General features: G+C 43.3%; 1 protein-coding gene across 15 annotated transcripts in view; it reads right to left on the bottom strand.

Annotated features, from left to right (window-relative positions):
* kmt2cb (lysine (K)-specific methyltransferase 2Cb) overlaps positions 1–21,434 on the bottom strand; it is an 84,728-nt gene that overhangs the window by 13,435 nt on the left and 49,859 nt on the right. For 6 of the 15 annotated variants that reach the window (XM_033637634.2, XM_033637636.2, XM_033637640.2 and 3 more), the window contains 20 exons: positions 19,767–19,886; positions 19,358–19,483; positions 19,112–19,245; positions 17,244–17,436; positions 13,018–13,110; positions 12,682–12,729; positions 10,781–10,921; positions 10,655–10,687; positions 10,017–10,163; positions 9,785–9,926; positions 9,429–9,658; positions 9,156–9,229; positions 6,150–6,347; positions 3,941–5,920; positions 2,868–3,181; positions 1,157–2,739; positions 951–1,062; positions 672–738; positions 509–569; positions 145–377 (listed from right to left, as the gene is read on the bottom strand). In XM_033637634.2, coding sequence (XP_033493525.2) covers positions 145–377; positions 509–569; positions 672–738; positions 951–1,062; positions 1,157–2,739; positions 2,868–3,181; positions 3,941–5,920; positions 6,150–6,347; positions 9,156–9,229; positions 9,429–9,658; positions 9,785–9,926; positions 10,017–10,163; positions 10,655–10,687; positions 10,781–10,921; positions 12,682–12,729; positions 13,018–13,110; positions 17,244–17,436; positions 19,112–19,245; positions 19,358–19,483; positions 19,767–19,886 — 6,029 coding nt within the window. The remainder of the gene's footprint in view (positions 1–144; positions 378–508; positions 570–671; positions 739–950; positions 1,063–1,156; positions 2,740–2,867; positions 3,182–3,940; positions 5,921–6,149; positions 6,348–9,155; positions 9,230–9,428; positions 9,659–9,784; positions 9,927–10,016; positions 10,164–10,654; positions 10,688–10,780; positions 10,922–12,681; positions 12,730–13,017; positions 13,111–17,243; positions 17,437–19,111; positions 19,246–19,357; positions 19,484–19,766; positions 19,887–21,434) is intronic. The other 9 variants (XM_033637635.2, XM_033637638.2, XM_078173367.1 and 6 more) reach the window with 5 other exon arrangements.

The raw sequence follows: 21,434 nt of genomic DNA, 5'->3' as shown, positions 1-21,434 counted from the left end.
AAAGACTGTTATTTACCAGTCCCTACTTTAAACATTTAACTGAGCTCCCTAGGACCAATGAATGGACAGTGCTTAGGGCAGTCATTGTGCAAAGGAGGGCTGAGGTAGAATTCAGTGCTGGAGCTTGGCAGGCCGAACATTTACCTGCTCCAGTTGTTTCTGCACTACACCCTGCTGCTCTGTGACATGTTTGAGCTGCTCGGCGTCCTCCTCAGGGAACTCTCTCCCTGCCTTCTTAGCTGTTCTCTGCTTGGCAGACAGGGCTTTCTTAGACTTCCTGTGAGCCCCAATCTTCTCTTCCAGAAACTTCTGCTGCATTTGAAGTAGTTGCTGAGTCTCCTGGAGCCACTCCTCGTACTGAGCCCTCTGAGCATTGTCTGAAAGAAGAAAAAAGGCTCTTTTGTTAGCAATCTTGACAGCATGAAAAACAAACATCTTAACATTTCGATGCCTGACAGACCTTCTAACCAAAAAGCTGAAAATGCATATACATTTTAAGAAAACTTACTGACAAATCCCGGTCCAAAGTTTGGAGGATTTGGTCTTGCTACTTGTGTCAATTTGCCATCCTGAATGCAAGGTTAAAAAATACATTACCATATATTCAATAACTCAAATACTTTTCACTGTATAGTTTTAAATGACATCTAACCAGACTAATGATTCAATACCTGTCCAACAACTTGTGGAGGAAGTGGTGTGCTTTCAGGACAAGGTGGTGCAGGACCAGGAGGAAATCTGTAATAGAGCAATACCGCAATTGCACACCATTCAGTCAGTCACAGTTGCAAGTCTTCACACAGCTGCACAAAATCCCAGTGGCTGTTCAGTTAGGTTGTTATTTCCATTGCTTTAAGAGCTAAACTAATACATACACTCCCTCTGCAATCATTACATTTTCTGCTGAAGAAAGAGAATGTATTCATGTGGTACCAAAGTGAACTTTTTACCTGTTCATGACTATTGGGCTCATTCCCATGTTGTTCTGAACCATGACTTTGTTGATGCCTTTCAGGGCAACCATTTTAGCTTTCATGATGGGGTCAGTGATGGCATCAAAATCTGCAAATGACAAGTAATGCATAATCAGAAAAGACTGGCTATCTCAAACATCAACCTGTGCTGACGATTTTAAGTTGTGGCCTTAATAATTTACCAATGTTTGGGAAGAAGGAGTCGCTGGAGCGCTGTCGTATCATGGCTTGCATCTGCCTCTGCTGCTGTTGCTCCTGCCTCTCCTGGTCTAGGAGGTCCTGCAATAGGAGTGGCTGCTCCTCTAGCAGAAGAGGGCGGTGTTGCTGGCCGTGCTGACCCAGAGTCTGGTTCAACGCTGCCTGCTGGGCCGGGGTCAGACTGCTCGGGTCCACTCCAGAGGCTAGCCCCACCTGCTGGTCTGCCCCAAAGCCAGTCATAGAAGCTTCTCCTGCAGTGGCGGTGGCGTCGGGTAATGTAAGCCCAGAGGTATGCTGAGTGTCAGTGACTTGGTTCTGCTGGGGCATGAGGTCACCTCCTTGACTGACAGATTCAACAATTGGATTTAATGACTGCTCCTCAGGCTGCTGCTTAACGAGTAAACTAGACAGGACTGGGGTGGATTCAGAGAGAACTCCCTGCTGGTTTGGGGTTAAGGTGTTTCCAGTGGCTTGCTGGTCTGCCACATCAGGGGGTTTCTGACACTCCTTGACCTCTGTTTTAATTTCTTGCCCAGGTGCCAAAGAAGCAGAGTCCTGACTCATGGGGGCGTCCGGCTTCACCTCAGCTGAGGACTGCTCACCTGAGGCCTCAGACTTTTCCAGTACAGATTCTGAAGTGGTCGACGCCTCAGTTCCTGTGCTTGAGTTTTTGTTGATCTCTGTGGTGTCTGCATTATCATCCATAGGATCACTGAGATCCAGTTCCTCATTAAACATGTCTTTCTTGATGTCGTCTAGGTCAGGGTCTGTGTAGGCAATGATGTCAAATTTCCCAGATGTTAGGAAGTCATCGAGGTGTAGGTCATTTGTCTCTAGATCAAGGTCTTTGCCATCTTCAGGATCCAAATTTAGGTTTTCCAAGTCAGCGTCCACCAAGTCTTTCACCTCCACGTCCTCAAGATCTTTGACTGCTGATTCTTCTGCATCCAGTTTCTCCTCCACAGCTTCACTGCCGGACACCGCGACTGGCTCACCCTGCCCAGCAGGGGGTGCAGTCAGGATCATAGATGCTGCCATGTTCTGGGTCTCATTTGAAGCAGGCTGGCTCATGGATCTCATCAAATGAGTTTGTTTGACTGTGTTGTTTCCTGACATTTGGGCTTGCTGATGAAGATTGTCCATGCTGGCAGATAGCTGTACATGGCTAGTGTGGCTGGACATGGGGTCTACCATCCTGGGCACCTGATTTAAAGGGAACCTGGATTCAGGTGCTCCTGGAAAGCCTGGTAGCCTTTGCCCCTGCAAGCTGGGATCCATGTTGCCTCCTTGCATGGCACCAGGGGGAAACGGCAGACGTGGCCTGTTTTCTACTGCTCTGTGTCGCAGCTCGATGAAAGGCTGGCCCATTATGTTGTGCTGCTGCACTGGCATGCCACGTGGTGGGAAGTGCTGGGGCAGCCCCATAGGGTTGCCTCCCATGCTCTTTGCCATTTCGGCAGACATAGACCGTCGCATTTGAGGAGGGACATCCTGCATTGGGTGTTGCCCTCTGGGAAAGAACTCTTGGGCCCCATGAGGTCCTAGAACCCCAGGTGGAAATGCAAATCTAAAATGGGATAAAAAGATATATGAATAGAGAAGAAAATGCATTCTAGATTTGGGTAGTTATGTGTAATCAATTATAGAATATATGCAACACACAGATGTAATAAAATGTAATATCATAACACAAACCTTGGCCCCTGATGTCTCAAATTAGGATCTCCAGGATGCGGGACCCTGGGGAGTTGCCCCTCATTAGGGAAAGGGACACGCTGATCGCCTGGAAAAGGTCCAGGAAACCTCATTGGCCCTCTCATGGGTCCTTGTCCAGGATAAGGTGGAGGAGGCCGGTTGAACATTTCCCCCTGCTGCCCAGGCCCCTCCTGAGGCCAGGGTCGTGGTGTTCCTGGGGCTATGTTGCCAGCAGGCTCCTGAGGGCCCCTCTCCTGCCGAATAGCACTCCTCTGTTGCTGCTGTTTGAGGATTAGCTCTCTTATTCGTTGTCGCTACAAAACACAACAAGCATTCAGAAATGTAACACCTTTATAAAACAAAGTAAATGGGCCATGTATGGCTTACATTAACACTGTCTTTCTAGCTATTAAAACAGATTGTCAGTTAATTTTGGTCTACTGAAAGTCCACAGCTAATGGGTAGCAATGCAAGTTGAAGGTCCCCATTTTCCATTGACAGCCGTTACATACTTTAAATTCTGCAAATGCACACAATTTTACATCATTTTACACGTTTTATTACTATTAATATTATATATTTTCATGCTTCTAATTGATTTTGTCTTTTAATCAATTTTATTCAATGTTTCAGTCTAGTTTTTATGTAACTGTTTTATTATTATCATAGCTTTTAAATCTATTTTAGTGTCATCATTTTTATTCCTGTTTTGTGTTTTGATTTATTTTATCTAGGTCTTTAAACTAGTTTTCATTTTACTATTATTACTGTTTTTATATCTTTTATATCTATTTTATTACATTTTGATCTTTTTTTTGTCTGGCATGCATTGGTCTCATATTCATCACTTGTTTTGGCCTTTTTTGTTCCACTCTACACTTGTTTGGTTTATCATTGGCTTGTCAATCAGCGGTAAAGTACTCTGAACTGCACTAAATTGTATGAAAGGTGTTATACAAATAAAAATTGTTTGATTGATTAAAGACATTGTTGATATACACAAACTAAAATGGTGGAAAAATAAAATCTTAAATTAGATACAGAATAGAACATTAACAACAGTGTTCATGTACCTGTCTGAGTCTTTCCTCACTCTCAGCTAGAGCAACACCCTGAGCCTCAGAGGAAGCACCGGGCATTTGTGGGTTGTTAGATGCTTGGCCCGGGTCTTGAGGGATAGTTCCATTGTTGCCCACACATGACTGATCTTTCATTTCCATTTTCTCTACTGACTGTGGACGAGGGGTCATCGGGGCTTGCTCATATGGGTCATGGCCAGGTGTTTGACTGGGTCTTCTGGCAGGTGACTGTGTGAATCCATCTTCTGAAACACTTGGGTGTTTTGGTGTTTGTGAGCCTGGATGGGGGAAGGGCTCTTGAAGTCTGCCTTGTGGTACAGAGAAAAGATCCTGGCTTCCCATTGGCCCTTGCCTTGGCCCTTGTCTGCTGAGCCCATCAAGACCAGGCCGTGGGGTCCCTGGCGGCTGGGCGTAGGGATCATTAAGCATTGGTCTGGGGGCCCCAGGCTGGGAAAACATGTCACCACCCCCTGGCCTTGATGTCCCAGGTGTGCTAGTAAATGGCTCTATTGGCCCCCTCTGGCTACCTGGTGACTTGGAAAACCTCTCTCCCACAGAGGGCCGAGGAGTACCTGGTGGCTGAGCGTAAGGGTCCACTGAGTGGGAAGGTGACATCCTCTGTCCAGGGTGTGACTGATGAGTGAACTGGTTCATCCCACTGGGGCGAGGAGTAGAAGGAGCCTGTGAGTAAGGGTCTGAGGATGTGTTAGGGGTGTTTGAAGATTGACCGTAGTTGTCATGTGGACGTGGGGTGCCGGGCGGTCGGGCATAGGGCTCAAAGAACGGGCGAGGTTGAGCACCGGGTTCATTGATGGATCGTTGGTTGCCTGCAGACTGAGAGAAAGGGTCAGCAGGTGGCTTGTTGGGACCAGATGGCTGGGCAAAGGGGTCATAGGTGAAGTGGTCAGGCCTTGGAGTGGAAGGTGCATGAGCATAAGGATTTCTAGACATCTGAGTCATTGGTCCTGGCTGAGCAAACGAGTGCACCTGAGGGTGATGCTGGCCCATTCTTGGAGGACTGGTAAAGTTGTCATTCCCAGATGGTCTTGGTGTATGCGGAGGCTGAGCATAGGGGTCATTCTGCTGATTCTGGGAGAACCTGTCAGCAGGATGTGGACCTGGTCGGTTAAAGGGATCCTGAGCCTGAGGAGGGGGCATGGGTGTTTTGAACAAAGGGACAGAGCCAGACTCATTACTTCCAGGAATTGGCGTAAGTAAAGGCCGTGAGTAAGGGTCAGACAAGATCATCCTGTTCTGAGCCATGCGCTGATAGGCCTCATTTCTTATCATGGGCCTCGAGTATGGGTCTCTGCCCGGAGAGCCCATTGGGGGCCTTCCCTGAGCAGCCTGACTGGCCCTGGGAGGACCCATGGGCTTCAGGAAAGGGTCCATTTCCCCAGCTGGCCTTGGGGTGTCAGGAGGTTTGGCGTAGGGGTCACTGCTCATAGATGTTGGAGAACCAAAAGATTCATGAGCAGGTGAGGGCCTCCCTCTGTCCTGCTGCTCCATCAAGGACGTGGGGGATTTCCCAGATTCCACAGGCATTCTGCGACATGTATTTGGCGGCCTTGGGGTCCCAACCATCTTGGCATATGGGTCCCATGGAGAGGAGGGTCTGGACCCAGAGGAACCTGGTGAAAATACCTGGGGGGACTGAGGTTGTGAGGAAGGGCCAGATGGAGGGGGAGGAGGGGGTCGCAAGAACACGTCCTCCGGGGGACCTGAAGTGGGCGTCCCTGGTAGCTGCGGCCTGGCAAAGCCATCCTTAGAATTGAGCTGCTGCATGGGGGACATGCTGCCATTGCTGGGCTGGGAGGCTGGACTGCCGTTTCCACTGTTGTTGCCATCGCCCTCTGTCTGGCTGTTGGTCTGCTGCTGCTGCTGTTGCTGCTGCTGGAGTTGCTCATTCTTGACTTGCTCCAGTTTCTGAGTGGCTTCGATTTTGGCTTGCTGTTTGCTTTTCTGCCTCATTTGCTGTTGGAAGGACACAGTGAAAAGTGGGATTAGACATCACAAAGAGATGCAGCGAATATCAGTCTCATGCCAAAAATAAACTGGACCTACTAACCACCAATGTCATCAGGGTTAATGTGGCGGATAGTGCAGTTGTTTAGGGAGCTTTACTAAACCACCACTTCTTAGCTGTCTTAATATTAAGTGGACCTGCCGCTGCATTCCCTGACTTCATTGCATACACTCTTACCTGTCTAAACTTCCACTCTTGTTCATGCTCTGACTCTTTTGGTTTCAAAGGGTCTTTAAACAGCAGTTCTGTGTCTAGTGGTATGTTGGGATCAAACACCTCAGGGGGCTGTTGCTGTGGGTGGTGCCTCTTCACCGTCTCATTCGACATCTGGACTTTGTTGATGCGCAGGGCTGCTCGGTTATCTCTTGCCTTTTGCTAAACAGCAAATCAATCACAAGTGCAAAACAAAACACACATCAGACATAAATACAAGATTGCAGAAAAAAAGAATACCAATGCAACTTCTATTATCTAAAATGTGTGATAGTGAAGAAATATTACTACAACTACTGCAACAAAAACTGGTATGTATGTAGCATTAAATTCTCTTTCATAGCATTTGTCTTGATATCGCACTATAATAGGGCTTCTGTATTGAAAGGCAAGTTCATATGAGATGATGACTTCCAGCTTCCCCCACAAGTCCAAATGCTCAACAGCGGACTTCATGCTCAAAACGTTACGAAAAGAGCAATGACATTCAAATTTTTTCAACCTCTTTAGTGCCTTGGTAGCTCACGGTATAGAGCACGTGCCATCAAGGCCAATTCAGAGTGTGGTCTGGGCTAGGGATGTAACGATTACCGATATTATGGTAAATTTCGGTTAATTTTTACACGGTAAGAATTACTGTTTGTTTAAATTAATTGCATTATCGCGGTGGATTATCAGGATATGTAATAACAGCCTCATTCAAGTTTCGCGATGCAGGCGCTGCGTGAATGCGTAGCATGTGTAAACACAAAGAATGAAAACATGGCGGAAGCGGCACTCAGGACATTTTATGCTTTCTCAACATAAGCTCAAGGAAACAACATAAAACGCTGCCGTGTTAACCTTTAACTGAGACCATGCACTCCTTTTCTCATACAGGTAATCCTCTGACTCACATGCACACTTCTAATGTGTGAATTATTCTGTGTAATGATGACCATTGCCCTTAGGGTTTTTTCTTGTTTCTCCTGCACATTTGTGATATCTATTCTATATATTGTATGTGTTTTGTTCTACTCTTGCATTGTTTTGTTTTATATATATTTTTCCTCTCGTGCTAATAAATAAATAATTAATATATAAATTGTTAACATATTTTGCTGACTGTTGAAATGCACCAGACAAATAAGCTTTGCTCCTGTAATGTGTTTACATATTTTGTTAATTTAAAATAAAATTTTCTGTTGCTGTGCCAATCCCTTGCCCCTTTAATGTGAAAGTTTCATTTTAATATAAGGTTTTGGCTGTTAACATTTTAGTATGATAAGGAAGTTACAAGATTTAGTGAAGTTATTTCAATGTATCTATTTTTTGGACATTTTACAACACTTAAAAAAATATTGCAATATTATCGTTTACCGTGATAATTTAGTCGCTATAATCGAGATATCAAATTTTCCATATCGTTACATCCCTAGTCTGGACCCTTCACTGCATGTCATCCTCAGACACCCTCCCACATACATGGTTTGTGGACCAACCGGCATCAGTAACAACATCCACAATAGATTGATAAAAGCTGTCACGGTCACTTTTTACCCAGCTGTCCAATCACAGTGGAGGAGGGGCAGGACAAATACCATAAAGACCAACTGTCACATCCTACAACTACAAGTGCAAGATAACACCAGAGCAGGAGACATTAATTCTAATCCAAACAGAGCGGCATGTCCATGTTTCAGCCTTTCCTTCACCCAGAGCAAAGTAAGTACTCTGACTGACATGTGTGCTGACATTTTTACTTCTTTGGATATGCTGTATCATAGCAACTTGACACAATCAAAACATCTTTGCTGAAAAAACGCTGCGTCCTCATTGCCCTTTTGTATTCTGCAGTTAACAACTAACAAGTGTTTTGTTTTAAGACTGTTATTGTTGTCATTTCAAAAGCAAATATACTGAATAATAGCTGAAAAATAAGGGTTATTATACAGCACTAAAATCAGGATAAATTCAGTAATTTGGATAAAAAATAAATAAAAAAAATCAACATCAGATAATCTACTCCTAATCAACGCAGTGGAAATTCCTTCAGAGCAACAACCCTATCCGAACAGGGTAATAGGAAATCACCAACTGGTTGTTTGTGAGCATCGCTACACAGATACACAAACAGTGGAAGATAAAAAGCTACAACAAGAGAAGAAGAGAGGAAGACTACTCTCTCCTTCTCTCTCTGATCATATCTATCCTGTTTGTATTTCAGCAACATGAAGGGAGGTTCCCTTCTTACTGGCAAAGAGCTGACACTTGGTGGTGACAGTGAGAAAGGGGTCTCCTCCATCCCTGAGGCTAGGGTGGTTTGCTAACCTACGACAGAAGCATGGCTGGATACTCCATGATCTCATGGATGTTACATATTTTCATTTGATTATGATTGGGTAAGGTGATCACTGAAAACGTTGAAAGGATAGGTGTTCTATGATACCGGGCTCAGTCCAGTAAATGGACAATTTTACCCCAACCATTTAGTGACTTGACTTCTTTGTACTGTATATGCAGCACAGGATGGAGGTCATCCTGTTACTGTACATAGGTATCACAATAGTCAGGATAATTGAGTGTGATATCAAAAGACAAAGCCATGAAAGAGAACTGCCACCATGTAACCAGTGGAAAAACACCCTTACGATCACATGCACATAGTACATTTTTTAAATCAAAACTAGGTCTTTGAAACTGGCCTCTGCTAGATAAAATTACCTCTAGTGAACTTAATTACTGAGACCATAGTGAGTTCTAACACTGAGCAGGCCTTCCTATGTTAATTGGTTCATCTGTGAATGGCCGGATTTCAAATTGCATTGGCAAGAGGCAAGAGGCCAGATGCGATAAAAGACTCTGCCTCCTGCATACTAATATGTCAGTGCAACTAGTAGTGACAGTTTGATGTCTGCCATGGTTCAAAGTGTTTAGGCTTTTGAGACAGTAGAGGAAAATCTGTAAATTCAACAGTGTGAGTGATCTTACCACATATGGGGCCCTGTCTTGTGAACTAGCTTTCCTCCAAAGTTTTGCAATTTGCTTTACTCTTGTAGACCAGTCTGTTGAGAGAATAAGAGGAGGAGTTGTCATGCCAACAGTCTCACAGATCATACAAGGTATTTTTATACAGTGTGACTGAGACAGTGCAGTGTGCACACCCAAACAAATACCCAGACATAAACAGAAAGATGAGTAATGATGACAATAAAAAACATGGGCAAGGGGAAAATATATGTTAATATATATATGTACACAAACCTGGGTATTCTTCTTTGAGGTTGGGGAAATTGACATTGGTATATAGGACGGGCGCTACAGTGGCTAGCTCTCCAAGTGTCTCCTCCTTCTCCCACTTGAGTGTACTCCTTTGGGCATTTGACATGGCTTCAGTCTCCCCCTCAGGCAGAGGTCCAGGGGGTGTGGGGCCGGGGCCATGGGCGGACCATGGACCAACTGCCTCTCTAGGCATCTGATTAAACTTTCTATCCCTGTAACAACAAAGGAAAACAACTCACTTTTAATCAATACACTCTGGTTTTGCAGAGAAAAACAGAAAAATCATTTTTTTTTTTTAAAAATATTTAAACGTTTTAATGATGAAAGCAGTGCATTACCTTGGATTGTCAGTGAAAGGCATACGGTTAAGGGGGGAGAAATTTTCTGGGATGCAGGGCCCTGCTCCTGAATTTGTAGGGAAGCGTTGGTTTGGTCCCATCATACCATTGATCATTGGCATCCTTGGAAACATGGGATTCCCTGCACACATGATTAAAGAGGTGACTTAAATGTATCAAAAACAAGAGTCAAATGTTACCTATGACCATAACAAGGTGCTCAATGATGTACCTGCGTTGGGGTGAGGCATACTAGTGCCAGGTGTGGCAGGGAGGGGCCCTGGACCCTGGGGGTGAGGCACCTGTGGTGGAGGTGGTTGGCTCGTGCTGGGGCTAAGGACTGCTGTGAAGAGGTCTTCCACATCTTTGCCCTCTAGCTCTGTAATAGAGTGTGACAATAATGATGTTGTTTGCATATAATACGCATAAACTTATAAGGGTGGGTAAAATTAATTAACTGTAATGTCAGAATTAATTCCTCCTGTATTTATTATGAAAGACAACTTTATGTTTGCCTTAAGGACACTACAATTTGTCTCACTAGCCTGAAGAACATAAAACTTTTTGCAAAACACAAGTTTCACAGTTTTTCAAACATCAAATTGAAAGACTTTTCAAGGACTTTCCAGGCCAAATTCCCTCAAATTCAAGGACCCAACACTGCATGGTTTAAAACTCTTTCAAGGCCTTGTTTTCCCCCTTCAAATTCACAAACTTTTAAGGATTTTCAGGACCTGTGGTAACTCTTAAAACCCTGAACCGTGGTTTATGTATTGTAACAACACTACATTGGTAGTTTACAGCTCAGTTAACTAGTGTAGGAGACTGATAGCTGCAAGCGTACAGCAAAAAAAGTATGAAATTACAAACCTGGAATTTTGTAAAGTTTGCTGAGAATTGATTCTGAAACAACAAAAGAATTAGAGATTATTCCTCCTGTATGAAATTTAAAACAACACTGTAAAGCATCTGGATGTCTGGATCTCCCGCACTGACCATCAGTGACCATCTTGTCAAGCTCTGGGCTGAGAATGCCGTCCAGGGGTTCCTCTGGGAGGGCTCGAGGTGTCCTCCGGCCGGCCTGAGACTGGGGCGCCACTGGGGAACTGTCTGCCAGGGGCCCGATGTCCAGACCAGCTGTAGAAACACACACAGACATACAAAAACAAATCATAACACGCACACATACACAGCACACACACACACAAAGCAACCAACAAAATACCCAACAAAGAATGTGATCATAAATACAGACGTGAAGTAAGAACATGTTTATTGTCTTAACAGCCTGAGGAATTCAATCAAAACTCAATAGTATGTGATTACAGCTCCTCGGGGTTCCTGTGTTGTTTAAAGGCAGTGTTTTGGGAACTGTGAAGAGACAAATAGGTCATACTACTTCTCAGTAAAGGTACACAAACACTTGAATGTTTGTGTAGGAAAATACTGCTCTGGCCCATCAATTATGTACTATTGATTTATTTAAAAAGGAAACCCTGCAACATTCATCAGCTTTGAAATGGCTGATCCAATCCATAACAAAGCACATGTAAATAATTTGGGTTTCTACACTGCGAGCTGCTTCTATCAAAATGATGCTGGAGTTTCTATCTTCTAGGCCCAGACACACCAAGCCAACGTTCGACTTTTGGTCAACAACGAGCGTCTCTTGCCCTAGTTTTTGCGGTGCCCAGCAATGTTGACACTGGTCCGCCCTTGTTGGCTTTTTTGCGTCTGATTCAGCAAGTTAAATCGGCATCAGAGCTGCAGTCAGTGAGTGAATTCACTTGGATTGGCAGTTCAGCTCAGTGGACGAGAAGAGAAACAGAAGTGAGGAAAGTAAGCAAAAGTCAAGAGGGCCGTTGAGCTCTTCAGCAGAAATGGTTTGTAAATGTATTATTGTTTGCACGGTAAAAATATGCTTTGTTGTGTAATTATCATATTGTTTTGCTTATGTGCTAAGAGGCTAACTAGCGTCTTGAATCCATCTTGTCGGTCTTCTGGTTTCCCTTTTCATGACGAATGCAGACTACCGCCTCCTGCTAGTGTGGAGAGTTATTTCCTCCTACGCAGCCACAGAATGTGGTGCTAGTTGGCCCTCAGCTGTAGTCTTTGCGGTGTGTTTGTGTGCAACATTGTGGCTGAGACAACAGACAAGGTGAGGTGACGCAACAGTCGGCCTTCATTGCCAATTGTTCTTTATTGTCGGTTTGGTGTGTCTGGGCCTTATCACTACGTAAAAAAAAACCCAACACCATTTCTACTCTTGTCTGTATTTTTCATTTATTTTCTACTTTCTTCAACACAAAATTGTCTACCAAAGGATGAATGCAACCACTAATTGGCAGTATCTGTATTAGAACAAAATTCTATTAATATATTAATGCTGAACAAAGTCGTTTTCACAAAGAACGGAGGACATGGACTGCAGTGCTTTTTGTCATCCAACCACAGGACTGAGAACAGAAGACCTTCACAGTGTTTAAGAACTGAAGGACATTCGCCAAGGCCTCCTGGAAACTAAATTTTTTGGTTCTGAACTGCTTATTTCTTGAATGCCAAAATGTCCTTGTCGGTTTGTTTTCTTTGCAATCTTGAAGCCATCTTCGATCGAGCAGCTATGAATTTGTTCTTATGTATTTCAAAAATGTCACCACTGTGAAAGGGTTTAGGAGGCTCACGGACAAAGACGGACACACCATACGCATTTGAGTGAACACTGTGCACTGGGTTAGGTAAGCACTAAGCAGTTTATGGGTGTTAAAACAATCTGAAATGGTTGAGAAAAAAGCTAAGTATGAAGCAGCTTATATACATGCACACTCAAATAGAGACAAACACCGTAAGAGAGGAAGAATGCACTAAAGCAAGGGATTAGTAGGCCATAGCACCCTTACCAAAAGGAGGAGGTGAGCTGTCAACCTGGAAGGGGCAAAAATCAAGACCTACAAGGACCCAAAACCAGATAAAATGAGTGAAAAAATAGTGAAGACAGAACAAGCACAACACGCTTCAGACAATGCAAACAAACAAAAGATAAAAACCAAAGATGAACAAAAAGTATTGTTAAAGAATGTGACATTTAAAAAAAATCATTAAAGTGGTGAAAGCAAAACAAACTTCGTGTCTGAGGAAATTTCTGAACCGGGAGGAAAAGATTCCTGTGAACCCATGGCTAGGTGACTATTGATAAATTCTTGCCACTGTGACTGCCTGTGAGATATAAGACGCACCAGAGTCACTGCTTGGCTTTCCGAGCATTCCCAAGATGTCTGCATCAGTGTTCAGAACATCAGATAGATCAACTAATGGTTCCTCAGACGTCTCTGTAGATGGGGAAAAAGGAAGAAACAAAAAAAGAAAGAAACCAAACCGTCACAAATCATAATTGATGGTGATGTTGAACGGACATGAGAATGTGATTTGGGACCATTTGTTTGGATGCCACATGTAGAATTTGGTTCTGAGTAAACAAGTGAGGAAACTGTATGTAAACGACTGCTTCATTGGCTGGCCTCTGACGTGACATGTACTTTACAGTAGTGCTGCACAATTAATCTAATCGCAATCGCGATGTCAGGGTGTGCGATTACATAACCGCATAAAAGGCTGCGATTTAATGTAGTCTAAATAAATGTTAACGTGTGTGCCTGTGAACGTGACTGACTCTCCTGTAGTGTGTGGAGTTTGTTGACATCATGCCCACAAGCTATCCTGGTGCGTGCAGCCGGCGTGCAGCAGTGACCAACACAGACGCTGAAGAAGAGCATGAGCTCGACCATGAACAGGCTGAGTTGGTGGCGAAAAAAACGTCTGTTACATGGCGATACTTTGGATTCAGGTACGGCGACGTTGAACAGAAAGACGTGCTGTGTAAGTGTAAAAGTTAAAGTCGCCACGTCCCGCAGCAACACGATCAATCTATATCAGCACTTGAGATGGGACATGGCGACTTTAACTTTTACACTTACACAGCACGTCTTTCTGTCCAACGTCGCTGTACCTGAAAGACGCGCTGTGTAAAAGTTTAAAAGTTAAAGTCGCCACGTCCCGCAGCAACACGACCATTTTACATCAACACTTGAGACAGCACAGCACAGGGAAAAATAGGAAGAGTGCATGTGAGAGAAAACCGAGCCATGTAGCGTTAAAGACAAAGAGACAACTGAACGCTGCCAGAGCCTCATAAAACAACATCCAAGCAAAGTTAAGCAAACATTTGTAAGTGTCACAGGGAAATCATGGACTCCATAACAAATGAAAAATTGAGCAATTTTGCTCGGTTTCAGCCCACTTGACATGCTGCTGTGTTGTGCTATGGTGCTGGAATTTGTCATTTACGTGACAACGCCTGAACGCAACATATGCTCGCTCCGCTGTGTGTACAGTTCCGTGCTGCGCTGCTGTGTGAGCAGCGTGTTTGACTGTGCTCAGTCTGTTGATGGTCATTGACACACTGTCTGTCCATAACAATAACTATGTCAGGTAAGGTCAGTGCCCCTGATATACTATAGGGGAAACACTGAATCAAGCAAAAAGACTCATGATACCATTTATTTATTACATTTTATTGTAATTATATTGTAATCGCAATCGCAAATCGCGATATTGTCCACCATAATCGCAATCGCACATTTTTACCAAATCGTGCAGCACTACTTTACAGTGACTCAAAATGTACTACACCAAATGTATTTTCCTTTAACTGATGAAAGTGACTGTCAGAGAATGACTCCTACAGATGTAAACTGTAACACCAGCACATCAGCATGCTAAACCATACTGGAGTTGGAGAACACTGTTCTCTATCTTCACATTATGGATTCATTTAATGAAGTTGTTGCAAAATGCTCCTCATCCAGGCTCGAAGCTCGGTGCAGTCGGTTCAGTGCAACAGTCCCTAAAGAATTTCCCTCTTGTAGTCTGAAGGTCACAGTCATCAAGGTTACAGTTTCATTTCTTTACACTGTTAAAACTGATGGTTTATTTGCCATTTTCTCACTCTTTCACACTGCAGCACATCATCTTCATCTGACAATAACCAGTAGTACCACCCATCTTTCTTTTTAACCACGTTACTGGATATGTATTGGTGTCTCTCTGTATCTCTAAAACTCGTCAACTCTACTTAACGATCTGTTTGAATACTTAAATATTTAAGGCCAAAAATGTTGCTTCTTAGCTACATGAAAAATTTCGTAAATTGGTCTGCTAATAATAGTTGTTCTAGGGCTAGGTGTAACTTTAAAACAATCATGATATCAGATCAAATTTCAGTACCTTTAAAGTGATACCAGTAGAATACTCCATTCGATACCCATCATGTGAATGGAGTAGCATGTAGTACAGCCATACTTTCATACATTTAAGTGGCATTTCGGCAGCATGCTGAACTGCCAACTGTCAATACACCGCACTCGACTTCAGCACATGCAAGACTGTTCAGGTTGTAGCTGCTGCTGCTAATGTGGGAGCTCTGCGCCGTAGACTGTTGATGTGAGACAGGTTTTACTGTTAGCATCACATAGCTAATGTTACCTAACAGTTAGATTAACAGTAAGGGTTTAACAACAGAGTCAAGCTGTTTCAGTATTGATGTGAGTTTGTTGGGACTGTTTGATGGCTCAGTGGATAGATGGATGTTAGACACTGCTGCTTGGATCGTGGTAATCGAGCAGATGTTCTACTGACCGTTTTGTTGGAGGAGAGCAGTTCCAGAGATGGCAGCAAAGGAATGTTTGCAGGGATTTGGTGCAGTCCAGGTCCTGGACTTTTAGATGTTATTTTAGTGTTTAACTTTTGACTGAGCTGCCGTCGTGTTCACATTCATAGTGCACAGCGCAAAGTCCCTCGTACTTCAGCGGCCTTTAAAATCCGACGTGGTTGTTGAGGATTGTGATTAAAGACGTCAAAGGGACAATGTTTCAAATACTTAATAAATTGTGCTAAATTTTGACTGTTTTCTGAGTCTTTCTTTTTTTCGACTAGTCTTAATTAAAATTTTCGTTAAGTTGACAGGGAAATTAGTTGCCAGGAACATCCCTAGTCCGTGAGTGCAGGGATTATTAGATTGGAGAAGTTTCCATACAACTTGGTACTGGGTTATTTCAAGATATAAACTAGTGAGTGCCAGCTCTGAGTTTTATGCTGTCACACATTCAGGTGTGTAGAGGTTGTTTTTTTCATAATTTCACTCTCTTTGCCAAAAAATAAGAGGAGGCAAAAGATTTTTATAAGAGATGTGTTGGACTGAGTTTAACAACTCTGGATACTTTGGCAACCTGGGCCCAGAAATGGGACCAGCTATTGGATGCAATACCCTGCCATGTGAAACACTCAAACATTAAGACAATCAGCTTAGCTACTGGTATACTGGTTTTCTACAGTTTATATACAGTACACATCAGTTTCAGTGATAGATTTTGACTGTGTTTAGATGTTAGTTAGCTGTGTGTTGACAAACACTCTCTTGGTGGTGGCTGTGCTCCATTTGGCCGTGTTGGTGTGCTGCATAGTACGCCGTGCCAAATCTGGAGAAACGCTTGAATGAGTGCAGGCGGCAGGTATGATGTGGAATCTCTGCCAGCTGATGTTAAAACGGTGACAAGTAGTGTGGATGAGGCTGTGAGTTCTTGTTGAAGAGGGGTTTCACTAAGTATACTATAACAGTTCACAACTATGTTCGGCAACATAATGAACATGTCCAACCGCTGTTAAACACAAACGTCTACTTCAATCCTTGGACAGCTTGAAAGTGCTGGCAAGCACAACATGTTACCTTTTCAGTTTGAAATCAGCCTAAAACAACCACTGTTACTATTCTGTTTGAGGCACGTGGCTTTTTTTTCTGGCTGAACAACATTGCACAACTAATGTCAGTCAGGTCAGCACAAGAGGCACATGTCATTTCATGTAAAATTGAGAGAAAGGTCGAGAGAGTGAAAGACATAAAGTGAGTGGGCAGGCGAGACAGAGCGAGCTTGCAGAGTGAACAGAAACTGAAACTTTATGTGGTATTTGAGAAGTGGAATTCTGTGTAATTCTGTAGTGTAGATGTAAAATAAAAGGAGCTGCAGTTACATAAATGAGTCTGTGAACACTAATAACCAGAGATCCACATTTGAGACTTTTTTTGTATAATAGGGTGAAATGTTGTGTGGATGTGCGCTCAGCGGACCGCTATTATACCCATTTACTCCTGTGTGAAAAGGGTTAATGCTCTCATTGGGTGATGTTACTTGCAGGGACAGGGAGGGAGAAATGCACGGAATAAAAGACATTGTTATGCGAGATGCCAAAATAAAAATAAAAGATACTCCTGTTTTGTCAGGCTTTTCCAATACCTCCATTAATTCCTTTCCAGGTTTAATTTTAGCCGTTCTCAGTTTAGTCCAACACTTTGAATCAATGAATTATTACATTCCTCGTCCTGGATAAGTGAAGTAATGTGTATACATACGTGCTGCTGATGGTCTGGTGGGGAGGGATGTTGCCGAGGCGCTGAGGAGAGGGTCTGATGAAGGGTCCAGGAAGCTGGTAGTTGGGTGCTTCCTCTCCACATGGCTTTGCCCTTCTTCCAGTAAGCCTGATTCGACCCCCTGCTGCCTGCTCTGCTTGCTTTTGTCCAGTAGGTCCTTTCCAAAGAATGCCTCCTGAACATGACAACACAAAGCACCGGTCAAGTCTCTGTGTTGACACAAGGACTGTCAGTTTACCTTTCTTGACAGCATTCTTGGGAAACACATCACCATGTCACATGGATATTATCCAGTACACATTGAGGGCCCATGAGAACTGACCGACGTGAAACAGAGAAGCCCTGAAACTAACAGTCATGTTGCCGCTGACCTCACTTTTGTCAGCACCTACCACCCCCAAACCACTTATACCCACAAGTCATCTACTATCCTCAAAGACATGTAGCTGCAGCTCCCTGCAGCACCGAGACATTAAAAGCCCAACGTGTTGCTATTTCAATAATTAATGAAATGTGCTTCACTGTGTTGGACCTTCAGGTTGGACTGAGCATCCCCAGACTGTGGTGGGATAAAGAGTAGCACTGACAGCTGCTGGTGTCTTAATGCACATCACATATCTATGTTTTGGCCAACAAAAGGTGACACTGAGATACTGGCTAGAGACAAGGAGCCTTGAAGTCATCTCCAGTTAAGCTTTTGTGTGTCAATTCGCAGCCCAGACAGGAGCCATTTAAAGAGCATGATCAGAGACGGGTATCCTCTACAGTGAGTTCCTTTAGGCTGTTCCTCTTTCAAAAAAGCTCAGAGGGGGCACCGTGCACCACGGCTCTGTAAGTGGTTTCCAGGCAATGTACTTTGGATTCCCCAACCTTCCCAAGGGTGAGATAAAAGGCATTTTATGAAGATACGGCATGACAAGACCTGAGTCTGTGCATATGAACAGGAGGCTAGCACAGCAATAAAACAAAAACAGATCACAAAAATCAACTGATGGAATAACCTGTTTTAAGTATTATTTTTTCCTCATCAAAAATGTGTCTTTTTGGTTGTGTCGATAGGCTGTGATCCCGGGGAACTGACAATGGTCAAAGAGACTGCCAACAGCCAATGCCTAGATGATATTTGGCTCGTCTTTCCGCTAATGTATAAAATCAATATTATAATAATTATTATTATTACATACACACAGACTCCCTGACCAGCTGACAGTGTAGTCCCTGATTCTGAATGGAACAGAGGAGAGTTCGACAGAACACATCCCTTTGGTTCAGAGAGAGAGAGAGAGAGAGAGAGAGTGAGAGAGAGAGAGAGAGAGAGAGCGCTGCATGGCATTTGCAAGAAAACCCAGACAACACAATCTGATCATCTTTCTTTCTTTCTTTTTTAAATTTTGACTTAATAACCACTGTTATGGCTATTATGTTTTTGACTTTAGCAGTCAATTCTCAGTGGTTAAAATCGTTCATTACCTCTATTATTTTGCGTCTCATTATAATTATAATAATTGTTGTTGTTGTTATAATTATCATTATTATAGCGGGTATTGGCAATCTCACAGGGTGACAATGGGGCAATCAATAACGCCATATACAAAACATGATGCCTGTGCTGGCTGAATGAGCTGAATAATATTAATAAAAAGTTAATATTATAAAAGCTAGTTATTTGTAGATATTCCTTTACAAAGTTGAAAAAGAATTCCTCATTAAATCAGTTACTTTTTGAACACAGTGATCATGGAGTTCCTCCAGGACAGTGGTCATAAGCTGAAGCAAATAGCCCTTCCTGTTTATACACAATGTAAGTGTATAATTCAAACAGTAAGAGTGTGCTACCAAAGGTGACTGACCTGCAGGTAGGCGGGAAAAGCCTCCTCCAGTTTTGTCTTCTTCTTTCGGTAGCGTTTCTTTATTTTCTCTGGGACCTCTGGTCCAGGGGGCGTCTCATCCACAGGAGTGTCAGGCAGAGCCTCCGTCCATCCTGCTACAAAGAGAAAAATGGGAAAAACATAAATCAGCAGATCAGGGGACAATCTATTGTTTTACAAATGTGAGTGTATTATTATGTATATTGTATGTATTATTGGTGTACAGACCCTCCTCTTTTCCAAAGGGATTCTCTGACACAGAGCCAGTGGAATCCTTTCTGCAGAGGGATCGTTTGGCTTTGCCTGGACCTTGACCTGGACGGCTCCTCTGCCGGACCATGAACCCACCAATGCCTTAAAAGGAGAGGTTATTAATTCATTAGCAATTAATCAACACAAATACCCACAAAAGAACAACGTTTCCTCACAATCGTGGAGGTGATGTGAGGTGAGATATATTGAGCTTGATTGTATGGTTCTATTAAATGTCCAGCATGAAGGCTCAGAAACACTAGATAGAGCCCCGTGTACATCAGAGGCCCTGAGATGGCAGTGCTTTGCTACAGCTACAACGTCGGGCCTGTACTGCACCATTTTACGCTTCAGAGGAGCTGTCTCCTTCAATCAGGTGCCCTACCCGGCCGGTACGGTTTCCTCTTCCTCTTCTTGCCGCCGTCCGCCCCCTTGGAGTCATCTTCTGCTGGCTCTCGCTCCAGGCTTGAGTCAGACTTCGCCTCACAATCTAGGAGCTCCGCCTCTGCAAGAGGGAGAGAGCACTGATGATGAGTGACAGCCCTGCGGCAGAGAACACCCCAGCCAGGCCCCTCAACAGCACCAGGGTCAATTCTATCTGAACCGCACTCAGTGGCAGGACATTAGCCTGATTGAAATTAAGTTCACCAGTTCCATTACTGAGGACCTTCAATTCCAGTGAGACCTTTTTCTTCTTCACACACTTTGTAAATGCAACTCTGACTTGGAGAAAGAATTGTATTTGGGTAAATAAGGAATACACTAATGTTGTTTCTCCTAATTAGGGGTATCCCAGGCCGATAATCTGACTCATACTAGGGCTGATCATGGCTCTCTTTTTATTTAATCAGTATTGATTCTATGATGCAGGACCCATTTCTGATACTTTATTCATTCAAACACACTGCAGAGCTTAAAAACTAAAACAACAACCATTATATTCTTAAAGCACAGCAAAATAAGTATAAATAGCAGCTTCAGCTAATGATATTCAAACTGACAGAAAATGTCAGCAAGCCTACTCTAGTGAGCAAATTTGCATTTCACTCTTCAGCATTTTATCCATGCTCTGTAAAACTGTCTATCCATCCTGTCCAGTACTTCCCACTGTAACACGTCCACACTTCAATCTCCATAGATATTAAACATAACAAAACAGGACAGTACACAAAATATTGCAGGGGGCCATTAAAATGAATTTATGATGCAGGCTACACTGTTAATGCCGAGCAAACTGTCAAACATATCACAATTGCCTCAGCCTCAGTAATTTTGAGTGTGAACTAGGCCTGCACAAGATACTCATTCAGCATCGACATCACAGTGTATTCGACCTAAAAAGTCACATCACAGGACGTGCGATATCAAGTAAGACTAATTAATTCCTGCTTTATTTATTGCTGCTTGATAAAGAAAGGAAAACTTGCATGGTTCGAATTTACCATGACTAATGTTACCGGCCAAACCTTCCCCTTTAAAGACAGGTTACGTGTGTATGTGATGATATTTGGCGGTGTTTGTTACAGTAAAGGAGGCTCTCATTCACGCGTGTGTGAGTAGGAAAGTACCGCAAGTGTCGCAGACACAGCGAAGCGCGTGCCTCTCTGAAGCTACAGCAGTCCGCAGAGAGTCTAGATTCACTCAGTTTCCAGTGCAAGTGTGAAAAGGGCCGTGATTTGAGGAAGAAATAAAGCACCTGTTTAATGCAACATTATCACAACATCTCCCTACCATTCTTTAGCCCAAAGTTGCCAGACTGTAAAAGCTAGTTACCAGCTACAAGCCAGGTTAAAGCTAACCGAGTTAGCCTAAAGAAACCATAAGTCTCCCAGTGCCGCAAAGCTAAAAAGTCAATGTTAACACCAACCTTATTAATAATATTATTATCACTGACTTGAGCCAGGACTGAAAGAAGAGTATAAAATTCTATGAATACAATGGAGTCATGGTGAGTCATTCAGTGTATTAAACTACCAAATTTCACCCTCTAAAATCCATTCAGAAGATGGTTCACACTCAAAAAAAAGGTTTCGGAATAAAAGTTTTTTTTCCC

Source organism: Epinephelus lanceolatus, chromosome 12 (genome assembly GCF_041903045.1).
Source record: "Epinephelus lanceolatus isolate andai-2023 chromosome 12, ASM4190304v1, whole genome shotgun sequence".
NCBI classification, from domain to species: Eukaryota; Metazoa; Chordata; class Actinopteri; order Perciformes; family Serranidae; genus Epinephelus; species Epinephelus lanceolatus.
This window is presented reverse-complemented; position numbering and strand designations above follow the sequence as displayed.